The sequence below is a fragment of the Tachysurus vachellii genome, chromosome 19 (assembly GCF_030014155.1).
Source record: "Tachysurus vachellii isolate PV-2020 chromosome 19, HZAU_Pvac_v1, whole genome shotgun sequence".
Lineage (NCBI taxonomy): Eukaryota > Metazoa > Chordata > Actinopteri > Siluriformes > Bagridae > Tachysurus > Tachysurus vachellii.
The window spans coordinates 5,454,382-5,475,499 of NC_083478.1; the positions used below are offsets into that span (position 1 = coordinate 5,454,382).

At 39.9% G+C, this 21,118-nt stretch overlaps 2 protein-coding genes across 10 annotated transcripts in view; one reads left to right on the forward strand and one right to left on the reverse strand.

The window, feature by feature from the left end:
* The first annotated feature begins 1,923 nt into the window (after positions 1-1,923).
* On the forward strand, positions 1,924-15,899 carry acvr1ba (activin A receptor type 1Ba). Of its 4 annotated transcripts, none has more exons than XM_060893716.1 (9): positions 1,927-2,146; positions 11,367-11,606; positions 11,745-12,005; positions 12,091-12,321; positions 12,418-12,585; positions 12,706-12,862; positions 12,975-13,099; positions 13,473-13,603; positions 13,708-15,899. In XM_060893716.1, exons 1-9 carry the CDS (start codon positions 2,056-2,058, stop codon positions 13,831-13,833), a joined length of 1,530 nt encoding a protein of 509 aa, XP_060749699.1. In that variant the 5' UTR covers positions 1,927-2,055; the 3' UTR covers positions 13,834-15,899. The 4 variants fall into 4 exon arrangements, with proteins under 4 accessions (XP_060749697.1, XP_060749696.1, XP_060749699.1 ...); XM_060893715.1 differs by having other exon boundaries at positions 1,927-2,144; positions 11,362-11,606; XM_060893714.1 differs by having other exon boundaries at positions 1,924-2,146; positions 12,091-12,585.
* A 970-nt stretch (positions 15,900-16,869) lies between these two features.
* The window catches only part of kmt2d (lysine (K)-specific methyltransferase 2D), a 28,979-nt gene continuing 24,730 nt past the window's right edge, over positions 16,870-21,118 (reverse strand). For all 6 annotated transcript variants that reach the window (XM_060893528.1, XM_060893529.1, XM_060893527.1 and 3 more), the window contains 6 exons: positions 20,982-21,118; positions 20,747-20,877; positions 20,355-20,640; positions 20,194-20,267; positions 19,997-20,105; positions 16,870-19,884 (listed from right to left, as the gene is read on the reverse strand). In XM_060893528.1, the coding sequence (XP_060749511.1) occupies positions 19,792-19,884; positions 19,997-20,105; positions 20,194-20,267; positions 20,355-20,640; positions 20,747-20,877; positions 20,982-21,118 (830 nt within the window). In that variant the 3' untranslated portion in view covers positions 16,870-19,791. The remainder of the gene's footprint in view (positions 19,885-19,996; positions 20,106-20,193; positions 20,268-20,354; positions 20,641-20,746; positions 20,878-20,981) is intronic.

Here is a 21,118-nt window from a genome sequence, read left to right on the forward strand (position 1 = left end):
CCGAATAGCCAGTCTGTCTGTTTGGTCAAATGGAGTGGGGGGTTGTGAAAGGATTCTGCACACATATACTGGACAGATTATTAAATACTCTCTTCCTCCATTGTCTTGTATTGGCATACTTCACACTTTTAAGCATTTCATACGAGCCAGACTCAAACGGTCCTATTGACCTTTTCGGATATGAATTCATGTCTGAAATATGTAAATAAATTTCACAAGCTGAAAGTGTAATGTAACATAACATAGTAACGAAGCATTTTCTGTGCACTAACCTCAATTACATTTCCATTTCTAAGGTAGAGGGTCTAACAGTGTCATGCGGTTACTAAACAGCATGAGGAATGGCAATAAATGCTTTTATTGTATGAAATTTGAGTCACAAGGTCCTTCTCTGCCTTGCCATCTTAACATAGTAAGCATCCTAGTAACAAAGAAGCATTTTAAAGGTCTCTAAGAATCATCAGTTCATTCAGTCATCAGGGCAAAGGTTTCAGCTGCATAATAAGTAAATAAGGAGATTTCCATGTGCTTTGATTAATCTTTGGCTACTGAGCACCTTAGGTCTCCAAATCTTCATTCCTCACAATGACAGTTTCTTTGGGTGCCTCTTTGGGTACTAGCAGGGGATCTGTAAGCTCATTACAGTCTCATTACAGTCTCAATTCTGGCAGTAGACAAAGAGAGAACGGGTAAACGGACAAAGCATCATTGACCAGACCACGTCATTAGCAATATTTCTTTCTTGTACTTGTCCAAAACAAGGCTTTCAACATATGTATGACTCACCCAATGTAAGAAATAACAAGAAGATATTTTGTGACTGTGGACAATCAGAAGAAGTCCTGGTTAAAGTTAATCAGCTATATAAACACATTACACCAGTTCAAATAGAATCTGTAAGAGCTCGTGCTAACATTTGCATAACAAAATAAATATGACACAGTAATTGGTACAACTGAAACAAAACTTTAATCTCTACCAACAAGACATTTTCTTTATTCCATGTTTCACAGATGATCCTTTATCATAATTTACAATTGCTGCAGTTGGTGGTTTGATTCCTGCCACTGCTCTTTGTGCAGTTTGCCTGTTTCCCTGTGCTTTAGAGGTTTCCTCCGGATGGATGGATGGATGGATGGATATCTATTTTCCATTTTTGAATGTTATTATTTACCTCATATTTGTCCTGATATATCTGTTGATTACAAAGAGCAGGTATGGAGATTGACAGTAACTGCAAAACTTTATTTTCATACTTTAGATACAGGCATTTCTCTTACAACCAGAAAGCATGGGACCTGTACAAATTATATATCAAAAGCCGGTTTTGTGTAAATTAACCCATGTGTGTTCATCTTTAAAAATGTGTATTTATTAAGTGTAAAGTATTAGGGGTGTGTATTTAGAAAGAAATGTTTACAGTAGTCTGGTAAATGCTATGTCACAAGAACATAGCATTATTCCTCCTTTCTCACTCACTATTACTTCATATTAGAGGGTAGTAATGTGGGGGTACATTTATTCACTTATTCATCTACATACCTACATTTATCTATCTATCTATCTATCTATCTATCTATCTATCTATCTATCTATCTATCTATCTATCTATCTATCTATCTATCTATCTATCTATCTATCTATCTGTTTATCTATCTATCTGTTTATCTATAAATCTATCTATTTATTTATTTATCTATCTATCTATTTATTTGTTTGTTTTGTTTACTGTTTGTTTAGTAAACAAAACAAAACATAAACAGTAAATAATATACCAGTCGTTTTAGAGGAAGCTGCAAGCGCTCGAGCAACAACAAAGGGAGCGCGCGCGGAGTAAAACCCTCCCCTTTAAAAAAAAAAGAAAGAAAGAAAGTGCGCGCGCCCCTTTAAGCGCAGCTGTGTGCGCGAGTCTTTATTGCCTCAGTGCCTACCTGCTGGTGTGAGATTGTATGACTGAGTGTGAGAGACAGAGAGAGAAAGAGAGTGTGTGTGTGTGTGTGTATGTATGAAGTGTGCTGTGCTCGCCCTGTCAATAACATACCACCAATGCGTTAAATGCGAAGCGATGGGAATCTCGCAGTCATGTATCTGCGAAGAACCGTGTTAGCTTTGTTCGTGGTGACTGGATTAATATCGCCGGGTGATGGTGAGTACTGTGTGTGTGTGTGTGTGTGTGTGTGTGTGTGTGTGTGCGCGCGCGCTTCATAGCTTGCTCGCTAACGTAAACGCGAAAGTATTACACGTCTGTTTGACACGTCGTTTTCTCGACGTGTCCTCCGCTTTACACGCCGTTCCTTGTGTGTGTGTGTGTGTGTGTGTGTGTGTGTGTGTGTGTGTGTGTGTGTGTGTGTGTGTGTGTTTTTAATAAACCACGTATCCTGTACGTTACGGATGAAACCCAAGCGATAGTGTTTCCAGGTCGCGTTCGGTTTTTGTGGTCAACGAGCGCTTCATAACAAAACCTGTAAATGTTCCAGATTCTAACCGAGTGCTTGTCATTTTGTTTAAGACGTTTATTTATTTACAGCACCGTCACCTGGCCTGTACTTCACCCCGACACAGTGTTAAGTGGATACTATCCTACATGTGGTTTATTTAGTCACCAAGTCCCATCACAGTCTAACGCCACTGTAATGTTGCTAAACTAAACATCAGGACGTTGTTAACCGGTTTTGTTGCTTTTCCCCCCAACCTTCTGATCACAGACTGAACGATACAGGACCCACTGTGCCATCTGCTTCAATCAGCGGGTTAAACATTACTCAGCAAAGCGAGATAGGAAGCTCTTATTTCTAACATATGGTATTTGTTTAGGAAGGTTTGCACGATTTAATGGCACGTTAATTCCTCCACGTTTCCTTTTCTATCCATGCGTGTGTAAATCACTCCTAATCTAAGGAGTAAACACTGAAGTGCTGCTTTATATTTAACCAGATTTGAATCTAGAAGGGAAAGAACAACACTGGGGCATGGATTTAAAATGCTTCATTGAAATGAAAAATTCTTCATGGAGAGCCATAGATTGGATTTAACTTGTTTCTGATTAGGTAAACACGTGGCTTTTTGTGCTTAAGCAGAGCAGTGAAATCTCTGGACACACAAGACTAGATTTGGGTTTCGTGAAAACGTGGTTATAAATTTTAATTTGTCTGGTTCTCGTGATTTGAAATGTTGTGTTGTGAAGATTAAAGGGAAATAAAATCTTGTAGCATTTAAACTGCTTCACAAACAAAACATCCCCACAATGTGCCAGTGCTTTATTGCATTGTGACAGCGAATGAGTAACATGCTGTGCTTTAAATATAGAAGTTATCAATAAAACTCCTATCTGTTTGTGTATTTAAAATATACAAAGGTTGCTGTTTACTTTTTAGTATTTTTAGTCAGTCCGTGTTTATCGACAAAGTCCACAATCCTGCAGTAAACGATTTTTGTCTTTCTTCTCAAACTGATTTACTACTCAGTAGTTCACTGATGTGTTGATACAAGTCGGAGCAGTGAAACATCCCTACATTTTGACAGTCACCCAGCAGAATCGTATATTTGCCAAGTACAACATGAAGAAGGAATTTATTTTTTTGCAGCAGTGCCACTTTAAACACGGTACAACACTAACCTAGAGATTCTGGTTAATAAGTAAATTCACCGAGCCCATAAAACTGAAGTGCAGTTTTATGACATGTAGGAAGTGTGGGGTGGTGTTTGTATGGTCCACTTGCAAACTGTTCATTCAACAAACCCAGACAGAAGTCAGAGTTGAAGTCTGGCTCTTTGTGATGGAAATGTGGGCAATGGCCCCCATTCAGAGGGCTGTCAGAGAAGTCTGCGTCTCCTTTGTAAGGCCAAACGAATGTTGGTTACATTTGGTGCATACATAAACATGGCTGTAGTATGGTAACACAAGGTGTCATGGGCTTGTGTGAGCTTTATCACACTCGGCAAGCGTTCTGTTTTGGTTTTAAAGTTTAAAATCCTGAGAAACTGATCCAAATCAGTTAAAGAAAGCTCAGTCAGCATGTGAGGGGTTAAACCAACACTTTCTTCTTTTGTGCAATTTGGAAGTTTTCCCTTGTTGTTTTTGGCTATGCTAGCGTTGCTCGATAAGGCTGTGCAACGAATTTCCAATTTTATTTTTTTTTAACTAATTGCTTCTAATCGTTTTTCTTTTTTAAGGATTACTCATCTAATTTCCCAGAATGTTTCCTCCCTTTTCACACAAGGACGTTATGTGCAAAACTCTGGCACACGTTCCAGTACCAGGCTTAAGGGAAAGGTGAAGGCCGCATCGGTTCCACCTGCATCCATGCATACTGCTGATGAGAAACAGCTCAGGGGTATGAGCAAGCCAGTGAAAGGTCTGTGGTACTTTGAGAGGGGTATCAGGCTGCTCGAGAGCAGAAACACAGCTGCTGTGTTTTTTTTTTTTTTTGTCTTGGCTGAAGAGGGGTGAAGGTGTCCAAAGTGTCAGTCCCCCTGCTGAAACCAAAGAAGCTGAGGAACGGTAATGGTGTAGAGCCAGCCCACACTTACCACTTCATTTGGCCCACATACTGAGAAAGTCCAGATCTGGTGACCAGAACATGGCCACAACTCACACTAGGTGGACCACGTCTCAAGCATGACTGCTGTCTGGCGTCTTCAACAGGAGTTGGATGTGACTGAAACATTTGGCTATTTTGTAAATTCAATTCAATTACAGTTCAAAGACTGTATAAAACTCTAGTGTAATTGTAAACAATTTGTGGCACAATTCTAGCCCATTATTATTATTATCGATTGTGAATGAATTTCTATATTTGGCAGCAAAACTGTTCACTGTATACCAAACTGTGCAAAACTGTATTTTTACACTGTTACATAATGGTTACTGCTGTAACTAAACTTTTAGGAGTCAAAGCTCTTCATTTTTCATGTAGCTAGCTAACTTTGCTGGTTAAGTATCAAAAGAAAACAGCAGCAGGGACTAGCTAGCTGCATTATTGTTACTTCAGGTATTAGCTATCGTTCTGAATTACGGTCTTAACGCAGGATGGATTCTAGCTTTGTCACAGTGAGAGTCACATGTTGCTTTGTCAGCTGATTGCAGTTTGTAAATAGATTGTTTATTAACTTAGACATCTAAATGGTTTACCTATTTAAAATTGGATCGCTAGCTAGCAAACAGTTGGTATTTTTGCTAACAGGGCTTCTTTGTCTCCTGTTAGCTTAATCTTTTTTGCACTTTTATCCTGGTGAGATGATGATTTATATCCAAAGTATGAGATGGTTTAAAATTTAAAAATGTTAATGTAAGAATGTTGTTGTAAAAAAAACATTTTCATCATTGCTAGTTTTGCAGTAAAGGTAAACGGTAATGAATGTAAGAATTAGAGAAATTCTTTAGAGCGTATGTGTGGGAGAGGAGTGCATTTATTTATTTATTTATTTTTAACGCCGTTCTCAGCAGCCTCGCTAACTTGATTACAGCATAATCAGGTTGATGGGGCCTGCAAGCAGCCTGTCATGAAGGCCGGAGCTCTTACACATCCGTGTGACGTTTCTCACAGAGCTGTGTGAGAAAATGGCATCAGTGTGATAGAGAAACAGTGAGCCAGGCAAACAGCCTGGAGGCAGGGTGCATCTCTGTGTTTTCTAGCTGTATTTTACTCTCCAGCAAACTGAACAAACAGCCTAATGCATTCCTTTGGGTATTGTCTTGTTTAACAGGAGCACTTTCTTTTGTACTGTTATCACATAGTCCACCAGTGAAGAAGAAATAAAAAAGATTTTCTCCTCGATTTGGTGGTAAACTACGATCTATGAGCTGTTTGTGGGCTTGTTTGAAATGGTGTGAAAACCACCAAAAGGGTGTGTCTTGAAAGCTTCGAATTTATAGTGTAATTAAGACCTCAAGGGTGAGACAACTGACAGACAGCATCAAGGCTGAGCAAAAGCATAGCAGCTGCTATGCGAGCTTGCTAATGTCAGAGTGAAGTTATAAAAATGAAATGAAGGAGGACATTAAGCTACAGTATATTTTGCATGTGTCTGCTTGTTCAGGAAGTCAAATCCTGAGCTCCAGAGGAAAAGGATATATGTGGGTTTACGTGGGCGGAGATTCGTGTGTATCCAAGTGTAAGTGTTTTGAATCCGAGGCTGTGGGTTTGCCTTTGTCTTGGGGTTGAGTTCACGGTCACAGCAGACCGAGATCTGTCTTTACTTCTTTAATGACCTTGCTAATGTCCTGAATGGCCGGCAAGCAGCTCAGCCTAACTGCACTTACAGACATGTTAGCCTTTATTTGACCCGACTCGCTCTCTGTTCAGAGGCTTTTTGTGCCTTTGTTTATTTATCATCTTTTTAGCTTAATGACATAATGGCCTGTCTGTTTGGCCTTCAAATTATAGCGATATCGCATGCACTCTGAAACAGGGTAAATAAGACAGGCAGTGCTACCAAATCCTGTGAAAGTACCCTATTTGCTTGAAAAGATGTAGGCCACTGGTAATTAGAACAGGCTCCCAGGGCCACATGGGACTATTTGATTTTGAAAATGTGGCTTTTCCTGATGTGTGCATTCGTCATAGTCATGTGTTAAATTTAGAAATACTTCGAGGATGCCTCAGTAATGAAAGAGAAGCTCGGTTTCCTTATCTGTATGTTCTGTGCAAATAATGATGCTTAAAAGGCTTGCTGCATCATACACACTTGCTTGCACACAAACGTATTGTACTGTGCAATGCCGTTAGGTTTATCGATCCTGAGATGCACGTTGAGTGATTTGGTAGTGACGTTCACTACAGTGATGTCTAATTCTGTGTTGCACCAAGCTACTTTTCAAGTTATACTGTGCAAGAGCATGACTGAAACCCAAGGGGATACATATTGGTTAGATGAGGACTTGTGATTCTAGAGGGAGAAAAAGATTTCTGATTTTGGACCAGACGGGTAATTTGACCACGAGAACAGCAAGATGCTCCTCCTTCCCCTGTATTGATTTTGTAAGTGTGTGCGTTTGTGCACAGGCTTGTGAGAGTGTGCATACTCTGTCTGGTGGCGTCAGCATGTCTTAATCAGCTCCCTGTCTGGGGGCTCTATGGATCTTGTTTCAGCCCTTTGCATCTTGGGTAACAGCACTCTCGTAGTCAGCTTGCTCCCTCTGGCCCACGGCATCCTGTACTCTACGACACAAAGGAGGATGATGGACTTTAATTATTCTGATGGAGGCAGCACACGATAACATCCACTGTTCTAATTGATCGAGACCAGAACCGGTTTTTTTTTATTATTTTTTAAATGAGGAACAAAAGTGAGCTCAAGTCATAGTTTTGTAGTTTTTCCAAATGTTTAATACCCCAGTTACACCACAAATTTTCAGCTAGCTTACAAGGGCACTCTGGGGTTGGGGAAATATTTGGCCTGCATATGCCTTAGTCACTTTACCGGTAATATGCAATTATTTATGCCAGATCCATTTGCGGTTTCATCATCTCTCTAAACCCCACTCCGATCGTCCAGACTTGCACTTAATGTTAACAGCCCCCACCACCAACCCCCACCCCATGAACACACACCCCTTCTTCCCTGCATGTCTGTATGTCTGTCACTTCCTGTCTGAACAAGAATGGAATGCTAGGCACTTCACACTGCCAGCAAGATTCTGGGCCAGGGCCTTTACTGAATTCCCTCTTTCCTACGGGTTAAGTCAAAGTCTAGACTGGGTTTTAATGACGGTCGCAGCTGGCCCCTTGACCAAAACTGCACAATAATGGCGAGTGCAGTCGGTACCCTACCCCCAATCCTATCCTGCATCTACACCCCCCCCCCCCCCACAGCAGTTAAAAGCCTAAGGTGGGGGGGGGGGTCCCCATCCCCCTAACAGCCCCCTAACAGCCCTTCTCCTCACAGGCCATTCGTGCTCTTTGTTCAGGCACAGTCAGGCCAGTCCCTCCTCATGTCTGCCTAATCTCCAAACAAAGGGCCAGTGTAAGGCCACCAATTATGTGTACACAAGAGAACACTCGTTCACACCCCATTTGTTGCCTTTCCCCCATCAAATGCCATATTAGACACTTTTAATTGGCCCAAATTTGAAATTGTGCTTTTTTTTCCCCCCCCAGCCGACGTGTTCTCTGTGTCGCTTCTTTCAGCTGGGTGAATTTAATAGCATTGTTCATGCTGTGACGTTTTTTTACTAGCTTGCTATTTTGGTCCTTTGCTCTATTTACTTTCTGTAGTCATTATATGTTAAGAGGTCATGTGTTGACATCAGTTATTTGTAATGACGGGAAATTCAATGATCTCATTGCCCCTGTTTACAACATGCTGACAAACAATTTTCTTTCTGTTTGTTGTTTAATGAGGTGTTCTTCAGAAAGATGTTGGGCTATGGGAGAGCTACAGGTCGTGTGTGTGTGTGTGTGTGTGTGTGTGTGTGGTGTTTTTGAGGAATATCTGCCCTGGACCTGACCACAGTCCATTCAGCAGATTTACCACATGCCACGTACAGACCGCGCATATGGAGCTATGTTCATGGTGTTCGTAACAATAGTTCTGCCAGTGCACTCTATACCACACTTGCAAAGATGACTAATTTTGTTGACATGGCTGCGCTTTTAATCTCTTTTCAATCATAAGCAATAATTTAAAAAGTGCTTATAATTTTGTAAGAACGCTGCAGTAGCTTTTTTTTTCGGCTGGTGATTTGTGCGCCGTTCAGAGTAATAGGACCCCAAGCCTGGTTTTGGGTGAGGTAATGTTTTCTCAGTGCTGTGTGTGCAGTTTTAATGGAATTTCATGCACCCAAACACGAGTGTGCCAATACTTTAATCTTTAGTGAAAATACAATGGATCAAAATTTCACTTAACAGTTGCCCCTTAACCCAAACACATAGCCGTGCATCTGTGTCTCAAATGTCTTTCTACACACTATTAGAGGGCACTAGGTAGTGAGTTCCTGTCTGTGCTTGAGTCCCTAATAGCATGCAGTCGAAGTGAATTGGCAGCCATTTTGGATCCGGACTAGAAGGTGGTGGTTTTAAGAAATATAAGATTAGTAGAGATGTAATAGGAAAACCTACTACATTAGGAACATAATCAGCTACGTCTTGTCTACTGTAGAATTTAGTGTAAGAATTCTTCATCTGCATGGCTGTGAGATCAGCTCAAGACACGTGGTACCTGGACCAAGTGCAGTAACCAAATCCATCATGTGAACATGGTGCTAATATGGAGAATTATGGGGAATATGCCAGGTCGAGCCATGCTGCCTGAAGGAAAAGCTCTATATTAGTACAGTGATTTGGAGGAAATGGCACAGAGTTGTTTTTCCCACTTTATCAGGGCCTGGTCACCTCTGTGCAATGTTCAGGAAATTCCTGGTACATGTGAACAGTTAACTTGGATCTGCTCCACTGGCAGTTACTGGCAGTATGGGTTTTATGCCTTAAAGAACACAGCCATTCAACAATTACTGTTTACTCATTCACACACTCACACACACTCACACACACTCACTCACTCACTCACTCACTCACTCACTCACTCTCACTCTCTCTCTCTCTCTCTCTCTCTCTCTCTCTCTCTCTCTCTGCCTCATTGTTTCTCTGAGTAAGGAATTATTGACATGCCTGTTTAAATATTCAACATTGTCAGAGCTCTCAAATGAGATGAGTCAACAACAATAGTAACAAACACTCTCGCTTGTATACATATAGAAGGGTGTGGTCATGCTGCTCTTGTGTCATGTCTTGTGCAATCCGTGGGAGAGAAATGGAGAGGAAGTGCATTGAGCAAGATCAATTTAAACCCAGCCTCTGGAGTCCAAAGTGTGAAAGCAAGGAAGCAAATGAGAAGTAGTGAGTGTGTATACATACGTGTGTGAGGACGTGATCTACATATGAGGCTTGAACAAACATCAGAGGCTCTAGTGTGTTGATAAATTGAGACCTAGAAGAAAAAGAGAAGTGAGGAGTATAGTTTAGCAATTCTGTGAAGGAGCTACAGAAATCTGTAGAAGTTTAAAAAAAATACATCTTTTTTTGATCTCTCACGGCCAAATTGCCGTCATGCACGGTGGTTTTCAAGTCGTGTTATTTTTGAAAACCAGTACAATTTGTCCTAAATGGCCCACCATTGTTGGTGACTGAGCTGTGGGGCTGATAAGAGCAGGGTGTGAGTGAAGCATGACAGGCTGGCCTGCTCCCCCTACAATGACCTCAACCTCCCGCCTGTGCCGCCTCCGGGTGCCAGAGACGCAGGGCCCCTCTCTAATCCCAGCCACTTTCAGTCAGCTCGAGTGGTAGGGGAGACAAGAATTCATGCCAGTGATGACAGATCAAAAATAGAGTTTGAAAACATGGCTTACATGCCAGGACAATGGGACCAATCTATTTGGATGCCCTTGAAAATCAGAGTGGCTTGTTAGATGATCTATATGTGAGCGTGCACATTTAAAAACATGGAGTGGAAATGCAAAACTTTTACCATTAAATCCAAATACATGTCTGTTCTAATCTCTGATCAAAATGACTTATTATTAATATGTTACTATTATTCTGGTTATTATAAGTACTTTTCTTGTTGCTACTGTGCATGCTGAGGTGCTGCTCCCTGCCTTTAGCAGTGTGCTGCAGTGTGCTTCAGCTTCAGTCTGTTTGGGTTCATCTGCAGTGGCGGATTCGGTTTCATGTTATGCAGCCCGGTGGTAAACTGGTGCCCGCGTTCATGGCCTCAGCTTGAACTAACAGTGACACCTACTCGGTTCTTCACCATGTGCTGTTAGACTTTGCTCGCCCCCTTGTGGCGCCTGACTTGTACCTGCAACTGTCTTGCACTAGGATCCATGAGTTTATCACCTGTGCCTTAGTATTTCTAACATCTACTTTTCTCATAAATGGCCACATTCTACTGAATAATCATCAGCTCTTAATCATGGCTTTGACTGTAAATGTATGAGAATGATATTGCAATCATTTGTTTATTATTATTATTATTATTATTATTATTATTATTATTATTATTATTACCACTATCCTCACTATTGTAATCATTTTGTATATAATGTTTATGTTGCCATGAATACAGCCTTTGCTGCTGATGTGGCATTAAATAAACAAACTAAAAAAAATAAAAAAAAAAATCTAATTTCTCTGTTGATGCATGAGCCTTCTGTATAATTTTCTGAGTATTCAATCTCTTCAAAGTCAATTGTTATTCGTTTCATCTTTAAATTTCTGTGCTGGAATTCTGCAGTAGTTAATTAATTGGGAGTTAATTGTGAATGTACGATGATTAATAGTTATAATTAAGTTCAAGATAGCATTTAAACTGTAGTAAAGCTGATGTAGCATCTCTGATTATTTTCTTCTTCTCCTCCCTTTCTGCAGCTTTGAAGTGTAACTGTACTAACTGTGAAAAAAGTGGCTATGAGTGTGAGACAGATGGAGCCTGCATGGCCTCCACCTCCTACATTAAAGGCCAGGAGCAGCATGTGCGCATCTGTATTCCACGTGAGAGTCTAATTCCACCTGGTCAACCCATCTACTGCCTGAGTGCTGAGGGAGTTCTCAACACACACTGCTGCTACACAGACTACTGTAACAGCATCGACCTGCAGGTCCCTAATGGTGAGCAGCTCAGAAAACATCGCTCTGTTACTTGATTAAATGGTTTCTCTTAGTATCTTGCTTTGATCCAGCTTTTAAGTGCTGCACTCTCGTTTTAACAACTATAACGAGTAACCAAGATTTCTTTCTCTTTTGCAGGAGTTCCTGAGCATGAAAGCTGGTCAGGCCCAGCTGGTAGCTGGGGCCCAGTGGAGTTAGTAGCAGTCATAGCAGGACCAGTCTTCGTTTTCTGCCTGTTGCTGATCATCGGTGTCTTCCTGTTCCAGCACCACCAGAGGAACTACAACCACAGGCAGAGGCTAGATGTAGAAGATCCCTCATGTGACCATCTTTACCTTGCCAAAGACAAAACCCTGCAAGACCTCATATTTGACTTGTCCACCTCTGGCTCTGGATCTGGTCAGTCCCGCATTTTTCTCACTTCATAGTTCCGGTGTTCCCCCAGGACTCCAATGTGACTTCTGTTTTGCTGAACATCCTGCAGGTCTACCTCTGTTTGTGCAGAGGACGGTGGCGAGGACCATCGTGCTGCAGGAAATTATAGGAAAGGGGCGCTTCGGGGAGGTGTGGAGGGGTAAGTGGAGAGGAGGAGACGTGGCTGTGAAAATCTTCTCTTCCAGAGAGGAACGCTCCTGGTTCCGTGAGGCTGAGATCTACCAGACAATCATGCTCCGGCACGAAAACATCTTGGGATTCATTGCAGCAGACAACAAAGGTAAGAGATTGTATGCAATCTGCAGCTTTAAGCAATGTCAAACAAGGTTATCTGTAGTTTGTTCTGGTTTTCCCAATTTTCTTTTCACTCTTCTAGACAATGGCACGTGGACTCAGCTGTGGCTGGTTTCAGACTATCATGAATATGGCTCTCTGTTTGACTACCTGAACCACTACTCTGTCACCATTGAAGGCATGATCAAGTTATCTCTGTCAGCTGCTAGTGGTCTTGCCCACCTGCATATGGAGATCCTTGGCACGCAGGGTAAATACAGATCCGTAACCATGCACCTTTTATATGTAATCAGTCAAATTGTTTATGTCTGGTCTTGGTTCAAAAAACACTGCAATCGTATTTTTAATTTGTCAATGACTTGTCTTGTAGGAAAGCCTGGCATTGCACACAGAGACCTCAAATCTAAAAATATCCTGGTAAAGAAGAATGGCACATGTGCTATAGCGGACTTGGGCCTGGCCGTACGCCACGAGTCCGTCACCGATACTATTGACATCGCCCCTAATCAGAGGGTGGGCACCAAAAGGTACTGCTCCATCTCTGGATAACATGCTCATCTAATTGTGAAAATCTTCACTAAGACGCATTTTAAACACTTTGGATATACACAACAAACCTGCAGTGGTTTTGTTTTACAGATATATGGCACCAGAGGTGTTGGATGAAACTATCAACATGAAGCATTTTGATTCTTTTAAGTGTGCCGATATCTATGCATTAGGACTGGTGTACTGGGAGATAGCAAGACGATGCAACACTGGAGGTAAGACCTTGTGGTTGATCACAGTTTGTACACAGTGACGTTACTGTTTCCCTCATCAAGGCATCTTAATATCTTAATACCCAGTGTGTTCTGTTTAAAATGTAAATGTGTAGATTCCAGATGTTTCCAGACTAGCACAGTTGATGTCTATCAACCTCTGTATATTTTCACTATATTTGGTTGTTTAAACTATTAATGTTTGTTTTTCCAAGTTCTGATTCGTATAATACTGTATTAAGCTTTTTTGGTTCTCATATTGCAGATATCAGGTTTAGCCAGTTCCAAGCATAGTTAAATCATCACTGACTGTAAATCCTATTGCTAAAGAAAAGCTTGTCATGTCTTGTTTCTCATCATTGCTTTATACCAACAGGCATCCATGAGGAGTACCAGCTGCCTTACTATGACCTCGTGCCCTCTGACCCTTCCATAGAGGAGATGAGAAAGGTTGTGTGTGACCAGAGACTGCGGCCTAACGTGCCCAACTGGTGGCAGAGCTACGAGGTATAGACCCCGTTTAACACCATTTTTTTTTTTTTTTTTCGAAATATCATTTTCAGGTTTTGAAATATTTCATTATAATAAGGACATCGTTTGTGTTTGCGAAGGCTTTGAGGGTGATGGGGAAGATCATGCGCGAGTGCTGGTACTCTAACGGAGCAGCCAGACTCACGGCTCTGCGCATCAAGAAGACACTCTCGCAGCTCAGCGTGCAGGAGGACGTTAAGATGTGATGCGCCCACGGGTTGCTGCTCCCCTTCCCAGACACGCACACTCGGAGTGACCAGACAGTTTTATAACGTTGTGACAGGGACTACCTCACCTTTTTAGCCAAAACTACTGAGCTTAAGGCCACTCCAGCTGTTCTACAATCCCACCATGGGCTCCCAGTCCAGTCTGTATGTGTCTGTCTTTATCAAGTCGACTCTTCCCACCTCCGCTGCATGGACTTTTTCATTCTAAGGCAGGATTAATTCATTAACTGTGATAGGACACAGTGCTGGGATGGGATTTTTTTTTATTTTATTTTATTTTATTTTAATGAAAAAGTCTTGGCTTGTTTGAAAATGGACTATTGTGTACTAAAGAGCATGGTTGTATATGTGGTCTTACTTTGTGTGTCTTCTTTATCCCTATACAATATGCAGTAGTCTAAATCATAGCCTGTTCTCCACTGTGGTGTTGGGATTGTGTTTCCTGATTTTTAATTTTTTTTTTTTTTTAAATCTGCCTTTAGTATAAAAAAAAAGCATAAAGAAATGGAGTCGTGAGACAGATGTACAGTGGCGGTTAGATTGCAGGATCTAGACTTAGTTACTGTACAAAAAGGCATGTTTCTTATAAGCATTAAGGTTTATGTTCAGTTGACTGTTAACCAGGGAGTTTTTTTTTTGTTTGTTTGTTTTTTATTTTTTAAATCCCCTTCTTTATATGTAATATAGCTGTTCAGGACACTGTGAGATTAGTGCTCATTCAGGTTATGGCCATTAATGATATTAATATGATGTATACACAATATAATGCTGTGTAAACATCAAATTCATGGCAAGAAATGTAGCAGAATTTCATTGTTTTTCCCCCTCACATTTCTGAGCATGCACTATACCCAATTTGTCTTTTGTCGATAGGATTTTATGAACTGCACTATTGTTCCTTTGGGAAAGTGACAGAAGACGACCGTTCACACTACTATAAGAAGCATCCTGTAAATGGTTCGTGTAAAATAATGCCTCGGTCTATCTGCTTATTTATGATGTAACGGTTATAATCTATAACTTTCTATGATGTGTTTTCATCACGTATTTTATCGTTTTTAATTCAATCGAATGAGAAGGTACTACTGACTGCTCAGTTCCTTGCATGAATGAAAATCTCTAAGCGTTTAGGTTTCGTAGTTCTGTTTATGAACCGAGTAGCTTCATATGCTGGGGTCTGTCACAACGCTTTATATCTAAATGCAGGAATCGACACCTGGGCCCCAGTGTGATTTTATAGAATTTGTGTGTCTGTGTGCGTGTCTTTTTATTTTTATGTGTTTTCATTCCTCCCTGTCAATCCAGGCTTTTTGTCTGGGCAGTTTGAAAGGTCTATAACAGTTGAATGAGCACAGTGGATGAATACACAGTTACATAACGAATCTCGTTAGTCTGGACTAGCATAGAGTTTCCGATTATAGATTAACACAAGGGTGTCAAAAGAATCAGGCTAAAACAAACCTGTCCAGGAATCTTGCTTAGTCTTAAACAGGGTGCTTGGAGAGAAAAGTGAACACTTACACTATATAACATTTAATATTGTAAAGTCAGGAGGTTGTTAATTAAGCAAGCTTTTTTTTGTTGCACCAAACTCAGTCTGGTAGTCATTTCATAAAGACAAAAGTACTGTAAAGAAAGAAAAGAACTGTAAAGTCTACTGTCAGTAAATGTTAACTTTTTTTTTTTAATCACTTGATTGAACAATCTACCTTATTGCTTGCATTGCATTTGACTGGGCACTGGAATCTTTTGACTAATGTAAGGAATATGGACTTGTCACCACCTCTTTATTTATAACTCTGTGTTTTGCATCTGTAATTCGCTTTAGATTTTGAGACTTACTGCATAATCTTACATAGCATATGCCTACGACACAAGGAGGGAGGATCACTGGAAAAATCACACTGGTGTGTAGACTAACTGCCCTTGTTTGGTTTGTCACAAAGACTGGATGCCTGTAATTTAAACCATGTGTTAAGCCCATGTGAAATATAAATTCCTTTGGGGATTTGTTGAAATTGTACATAATACATTTTGTTTTCTTACCTTTATGTCTGGATTTCTTTATTTATGAGAAAAGGTGCGTGTCTTATTTCCACCGGCACGTTTTTTTTTTGTTTTTATTTGACTGAACATTTGCAATATGGAATGCTGTTTCATGACATAAGAAAACTAGATGACAGGGATTTAATTGAGTTGAGTATAAAATGTAATGAGAAATTTTACATTTCAAGAGGAGCTAAAATGCATAATTAGTAGCCTTGAAACCCATAACCAGCCCTGATCATTTTTGCATGTCTTTTGAAAATCTGTATTGTCCAACAGTTTCTTTAACAAGCAAACCAGGGACAAGTGTCAGTGAAAAACTACCTGAGACAGCATGAAGAAATCTTTGAGAGGAACCTCGCTCAAAACGGATCCTGTACTTTATTGGCGTACAGCAGATGAAAAGTGTTCTGTACTGTTAAAAGACGTGAAGCGGATAATGAGTCCTGGAATGAGCAGAAGACAATCTTTATGATAATAGCAGCAGCCTTTAGCTGCAAATCTACATCATGATGGCAAAAGTTGTAAGGCATTACAGGTCCATTGTTAAAAGCTTTTATATTTGCAAGAGTTCCATATAAAAATATACCAGCAATAACAAAGTTTCATTTGACTAACCCTTGTATAAATCTTCACAGTACATTCCTGTGTACTTCTGGTACAAACCTAAACACTAAACTTCTAAAGTGACTAAAGACTAATCTTATATCCTGTATACTGTCATGCCCCTGAATAATTTATTCTTTAAGTCTTTAATATTTCAGTGTCTAAAAACTCACAAGAAGTATAATTCCCAAGATAAGACTATTCGTGCTTTTTGGACGGTTCAATTATCCATAATTGCACTTTGATGTACGTTATATATTAACTCCTGCTCATCATATGTCTGGAGTTGCCTCAGCATCAGCATCAGCAGCACCAATCATTGGTCCTGAAAAGAAATCAGCAACAAACCCGGATGAAAAAGTCTGTATTTAAAATGCATTTTATTTTTCTTTACAAGAAATAAAAGCAAAGACAAAGAAAAGAGAAGAGGGAAGGGTAATGGGCAGCTGTATATAAAGTGATGCAACCTCTGTCATCAAAAAATATGTACAATTCAAAATTATATCCATACAAAACATGCCACATACAATAAAAATGTTTATCTTCCTCAAAGTAGCTCTGCTGTACAGATGCAGCATCTTTTTATTTTTTAAAAAGTAGGCTGGGCTTAAAAAAAAAAAAAAAAGCAATGTATTTAACGTATAATTAAATTAATGATATGCAGGGAGACTTTAAATTAATATATAACAAATCAGGAGATGGGGCTTCTGCTAAAATTCAGTGTCAGTGAGATTTAAAATGACACGACAAAAAGGGTTCTGCTATTAGTCGTTAGGAGAAGTGAACATCGGTCTTTAAGGAGATTGGGGATGAATCGCTGAATATGAAAATCAAACCGTACACTGCCTATATTGCCATTTCACAAGTTACATAAACACGTTCACTTCTTCAGGGTGGATATGACACTCACCAAGAGTATCATATCCGGAAACTTGTCTTTAAAATAAAAAAAAAAGAAAGAAAGAAAGAAAGAAAGAAAAACCCACTGGTAACCAATTACCAATTCAAAGACCAATTTCAGCATTTCAGGTATTTCACAAGCAGTAGCATAAATAATAATGAAGGAAGAAATCTATGTGACCAATATTACATAAATACACACAGGCTACGCACCATTCTACCAGTCATTTTTCAAAGGTGATCTATTTGCATGATGAAATATCAGGATTAATATCAAACATGAATCCCGTCTCGGATTTCTCATTCAACTCAAACACTCGTCCAGATCATTGGTGAACACATGATAACCATCACTAATTTGAATATGTCTGTATACGGTCTTATAGCAAAAAATGCTAATAGAAAAACAGGTAACTGCAAAAAAAACACTCTGTCATATACATATCAAGATATTACTTCGTTTGTCCATTTTACATATATTTATAGATATATACACATTTAATCTTTCTGATAAAATGATATCCAGTGGTTTCTCTTATTCCATCAATTTTTATTTCTCTAGAATTTTGATTTTATTTTATTCATTAAAAACGGGAAGGATAAACAGCTTTAGCCCCCCAATATATATACAGTTTGTACAAGTTGCATTACTTTTCAATATGAGGTCATACATCTGGGGAGGAAGGAACAAAGTTATATGCGATCTGTGGAGACTTTGTTCAACTCCCTTCTCTGAAGATTAACTAGTTTTTTGTTTTTTTTTAAACTGCTTTTAAATTACTTTAATATGAATGAAAATCAAATGCCCTTTTAAAGTCTTTCTCAGCCTTCGCTTCAGCCTCAAGAAGACAGTGCCAACAGTTCTCACACCACATTACAGGTTATTATACAGCCTGCCTTGTGCTCAGGCAGAGAAAGGCTCACTACAGTAAGTTTACAACAGTCCACTAAGTATTACAAAGAGATATATGAGGAGTTGCTTGGAGTGATGTGATGGAAATCTATATAACAGGGTATTTAGAATTAAAATAAACATGGCAAACAGAATAGTAGTCTTGCATCATAACTTACAATGTGTTATAGTCAAGAGCCTCAGGCATCAATCTTTGTCAGGTGAGTGTTGACTGAATTGAACATAATTGTCTGGCAAGAAGAAGAAGGGGAAAAAGAAAAAGAAAAAAAAAAAAAAAACCTCAAACAGCACCCTGCTTCACTGCAAAGTCATTCTGTTACTCACACTGTCTGGGTAAGAGTGGATTTGGTTTTACAGTTGTGTGCTTAAATAAGAGAAAGAGGAGGAGCGGGGGGGGAAAAAAAAGCATGATTTCTAGATGCAAATAGACATACAGTAAGGAAAAAGGCTACACGAGAACTACAGTCATTTAGATTAGGTGGCTTTGTAGAATTAGACACCCATTTTTTTTTTTTGATTGCTCTGAATAATGCATGATCGTGCTGATAGACTGTCATAGAGGCTCTGTCGTTGTGTTTTGTGATAAGTTGCAATGGCTCACTACTGTAAATAATAAGCAACACAGAGAGGAGCAAACCAGCTGCTTAAGTTTCCCTGCTTAACCAAGAAAGGCGACTGCATTGAAAACATTCCTCCCTTCCCCTTTCCACAGTAGCACTTAACAGTTTAATACAAAGCAGTCACTTCCCACAAACTCAATGAGGTAGACTGGGTCAACCAAACCCACCTTTAAACTCAATATAATAAATCATCTGGTGCCTTTTGAGCCACAGGTCAAATAATATTTAAACTTTATATTATCGTACATCTTGTTCACAATAGGTACATAGTTCTGATCTGAGCCACTCCAGGATTGTCTTGTCAAAATCCATTTTGTCAATCTTCATTGCTGACTGAGTGTTGTTCTGGGGTGACAATGTGGTAGGGAAAAAAACAAAACAAAAAAAAACAACAAAGATAGGTCCAAAGATAAAGTATTAGTTCATTTTTGAGTACGTGAATGGCTTTAATCAAACTTTCTTCACCGAGTTCTACCCTAAGTGTATTGATATGATACAGAATCAAACATTTTGGTAGATGTAGAGAGGATTGATTCCAGCCAGCTTATTGGAGAAGAACAGTAGAGGAAGTAGGAAGGAGGTGCTTTTGGCAGAGGCGAGTTTCCACAAGAAGATTCAAGCAAACATTTGAGCTCATCAGAAAATGAGTTGTAGTTTTAAATATACTCTCTTCAAAGCTTTGGCTCCTGATGTAAATAACAAAAGTCTTTTCTTTTAGCTGGAGAGTAAACGTTTGCCCTCCTCTTGTTTCAGAACAGCTTATGATCTGGGTAGTAATGTTAAAACGAGGCTTTGGCGCAGAAATGTTCTGGCACCAGGGAGCAAAGGCATGTCTTGCACATTCCCTCCCCATTAGTTCATCCACTTTCGGCAATTCCAGGCTCCGCAATGACAAGGGATTTTGTGCTGATCGTCCTCAAAGTCAAACTGATAGTCATAGGTCAGCTGAAGAATAGAAAAAGAAAAAAAACAGACTTATTCAAAGATGAATGCAAAACATATAAATGATATAAAATCATAAAAAGAATGGATTCCGTCTACCACGCATGATTCTTACCTCCTCACCCTTGGGGATTCTACGACTGGAAATGATGATGATCTTATCCTCTTTGTCAAATGTCACGACTTCCGCAACACAGTTAGGCGCACAGGAATGATTCACATAACTGAAACAGCACATATACATGCAAAGTGAAGTACAATAAAATAAATCAACACTGCAAATGACAGAAACAAGCATTCTGAGTGTCTTACCGAGCTGGGCCGCCAGTGAGGGTGGCATCTATTACATGCTCGTTATTAATGCGGAACATGTAGATCCCACGATTCTGAATCGGAACAATAATGGAGATATCAGGTGATGCAAATATTTGTAAAAGTATTCATTTGAATTCAGCTATGTTGTTTTGACAAACCTGCTCTTCGTAGATTTTTTCCCGTCTATTTGCCACTTCGTTACGAATGATGGTACCGATGTACTCAATGACCATTGTGTGTTTTTCCAAATCTTTAGCTGCATACAAGCCCAGTCCCTGGATGCGAGAGCGAGCCAGGTACACATTGTTCTTCCATTCGGTCTTTAACCGCCTATACTGGGAGGACTTTGAGTGAACAAACTGCTTGCTGTAGGGTGTGTTGATTTCCCCTGTAAACGTGCTCTGGTAGGCTTTAGACATACTTGTGCTATTCAGTGTATGAGGCCTACAGAAAGAGAAAAGCTTTAGATTACATATACATGCAGGAGGCAATCTTGCCTCTTAAAAAGCAAAACTACAAAAAAAATAGGTGCTCAGACCAAAAGCTTTACCGTTTGCAGTGTGTGAGAATCTTAGGCTCAGAGCGAGCACAACCAGTAGGATTGATCATAAGAGGAAGCTCCATGAGAGGATGACGGCCATATCTGAACGTGTAGTTTTGACAGTTCTCCACTCCTGGAAGCTGCAGCATAAGAGGCTTGTTAAATTTTCTGTAGGAAAGTGAAATACTCTTAGAATTATAACCTGTAATTCTGCATTCAGACAGAGCTGGAAATCATGCCATACCGACTCAGTGATGCGCATCACTGCGTGGACAGTAAGTCCATACATTTCCTCCCCCTTTACATGATCAGCAAAGAGTTTCAGCATGGCTGCCTCTTCACGCAGCTTGGCAACTTTCTGCACAATGTTGTTCCATATGC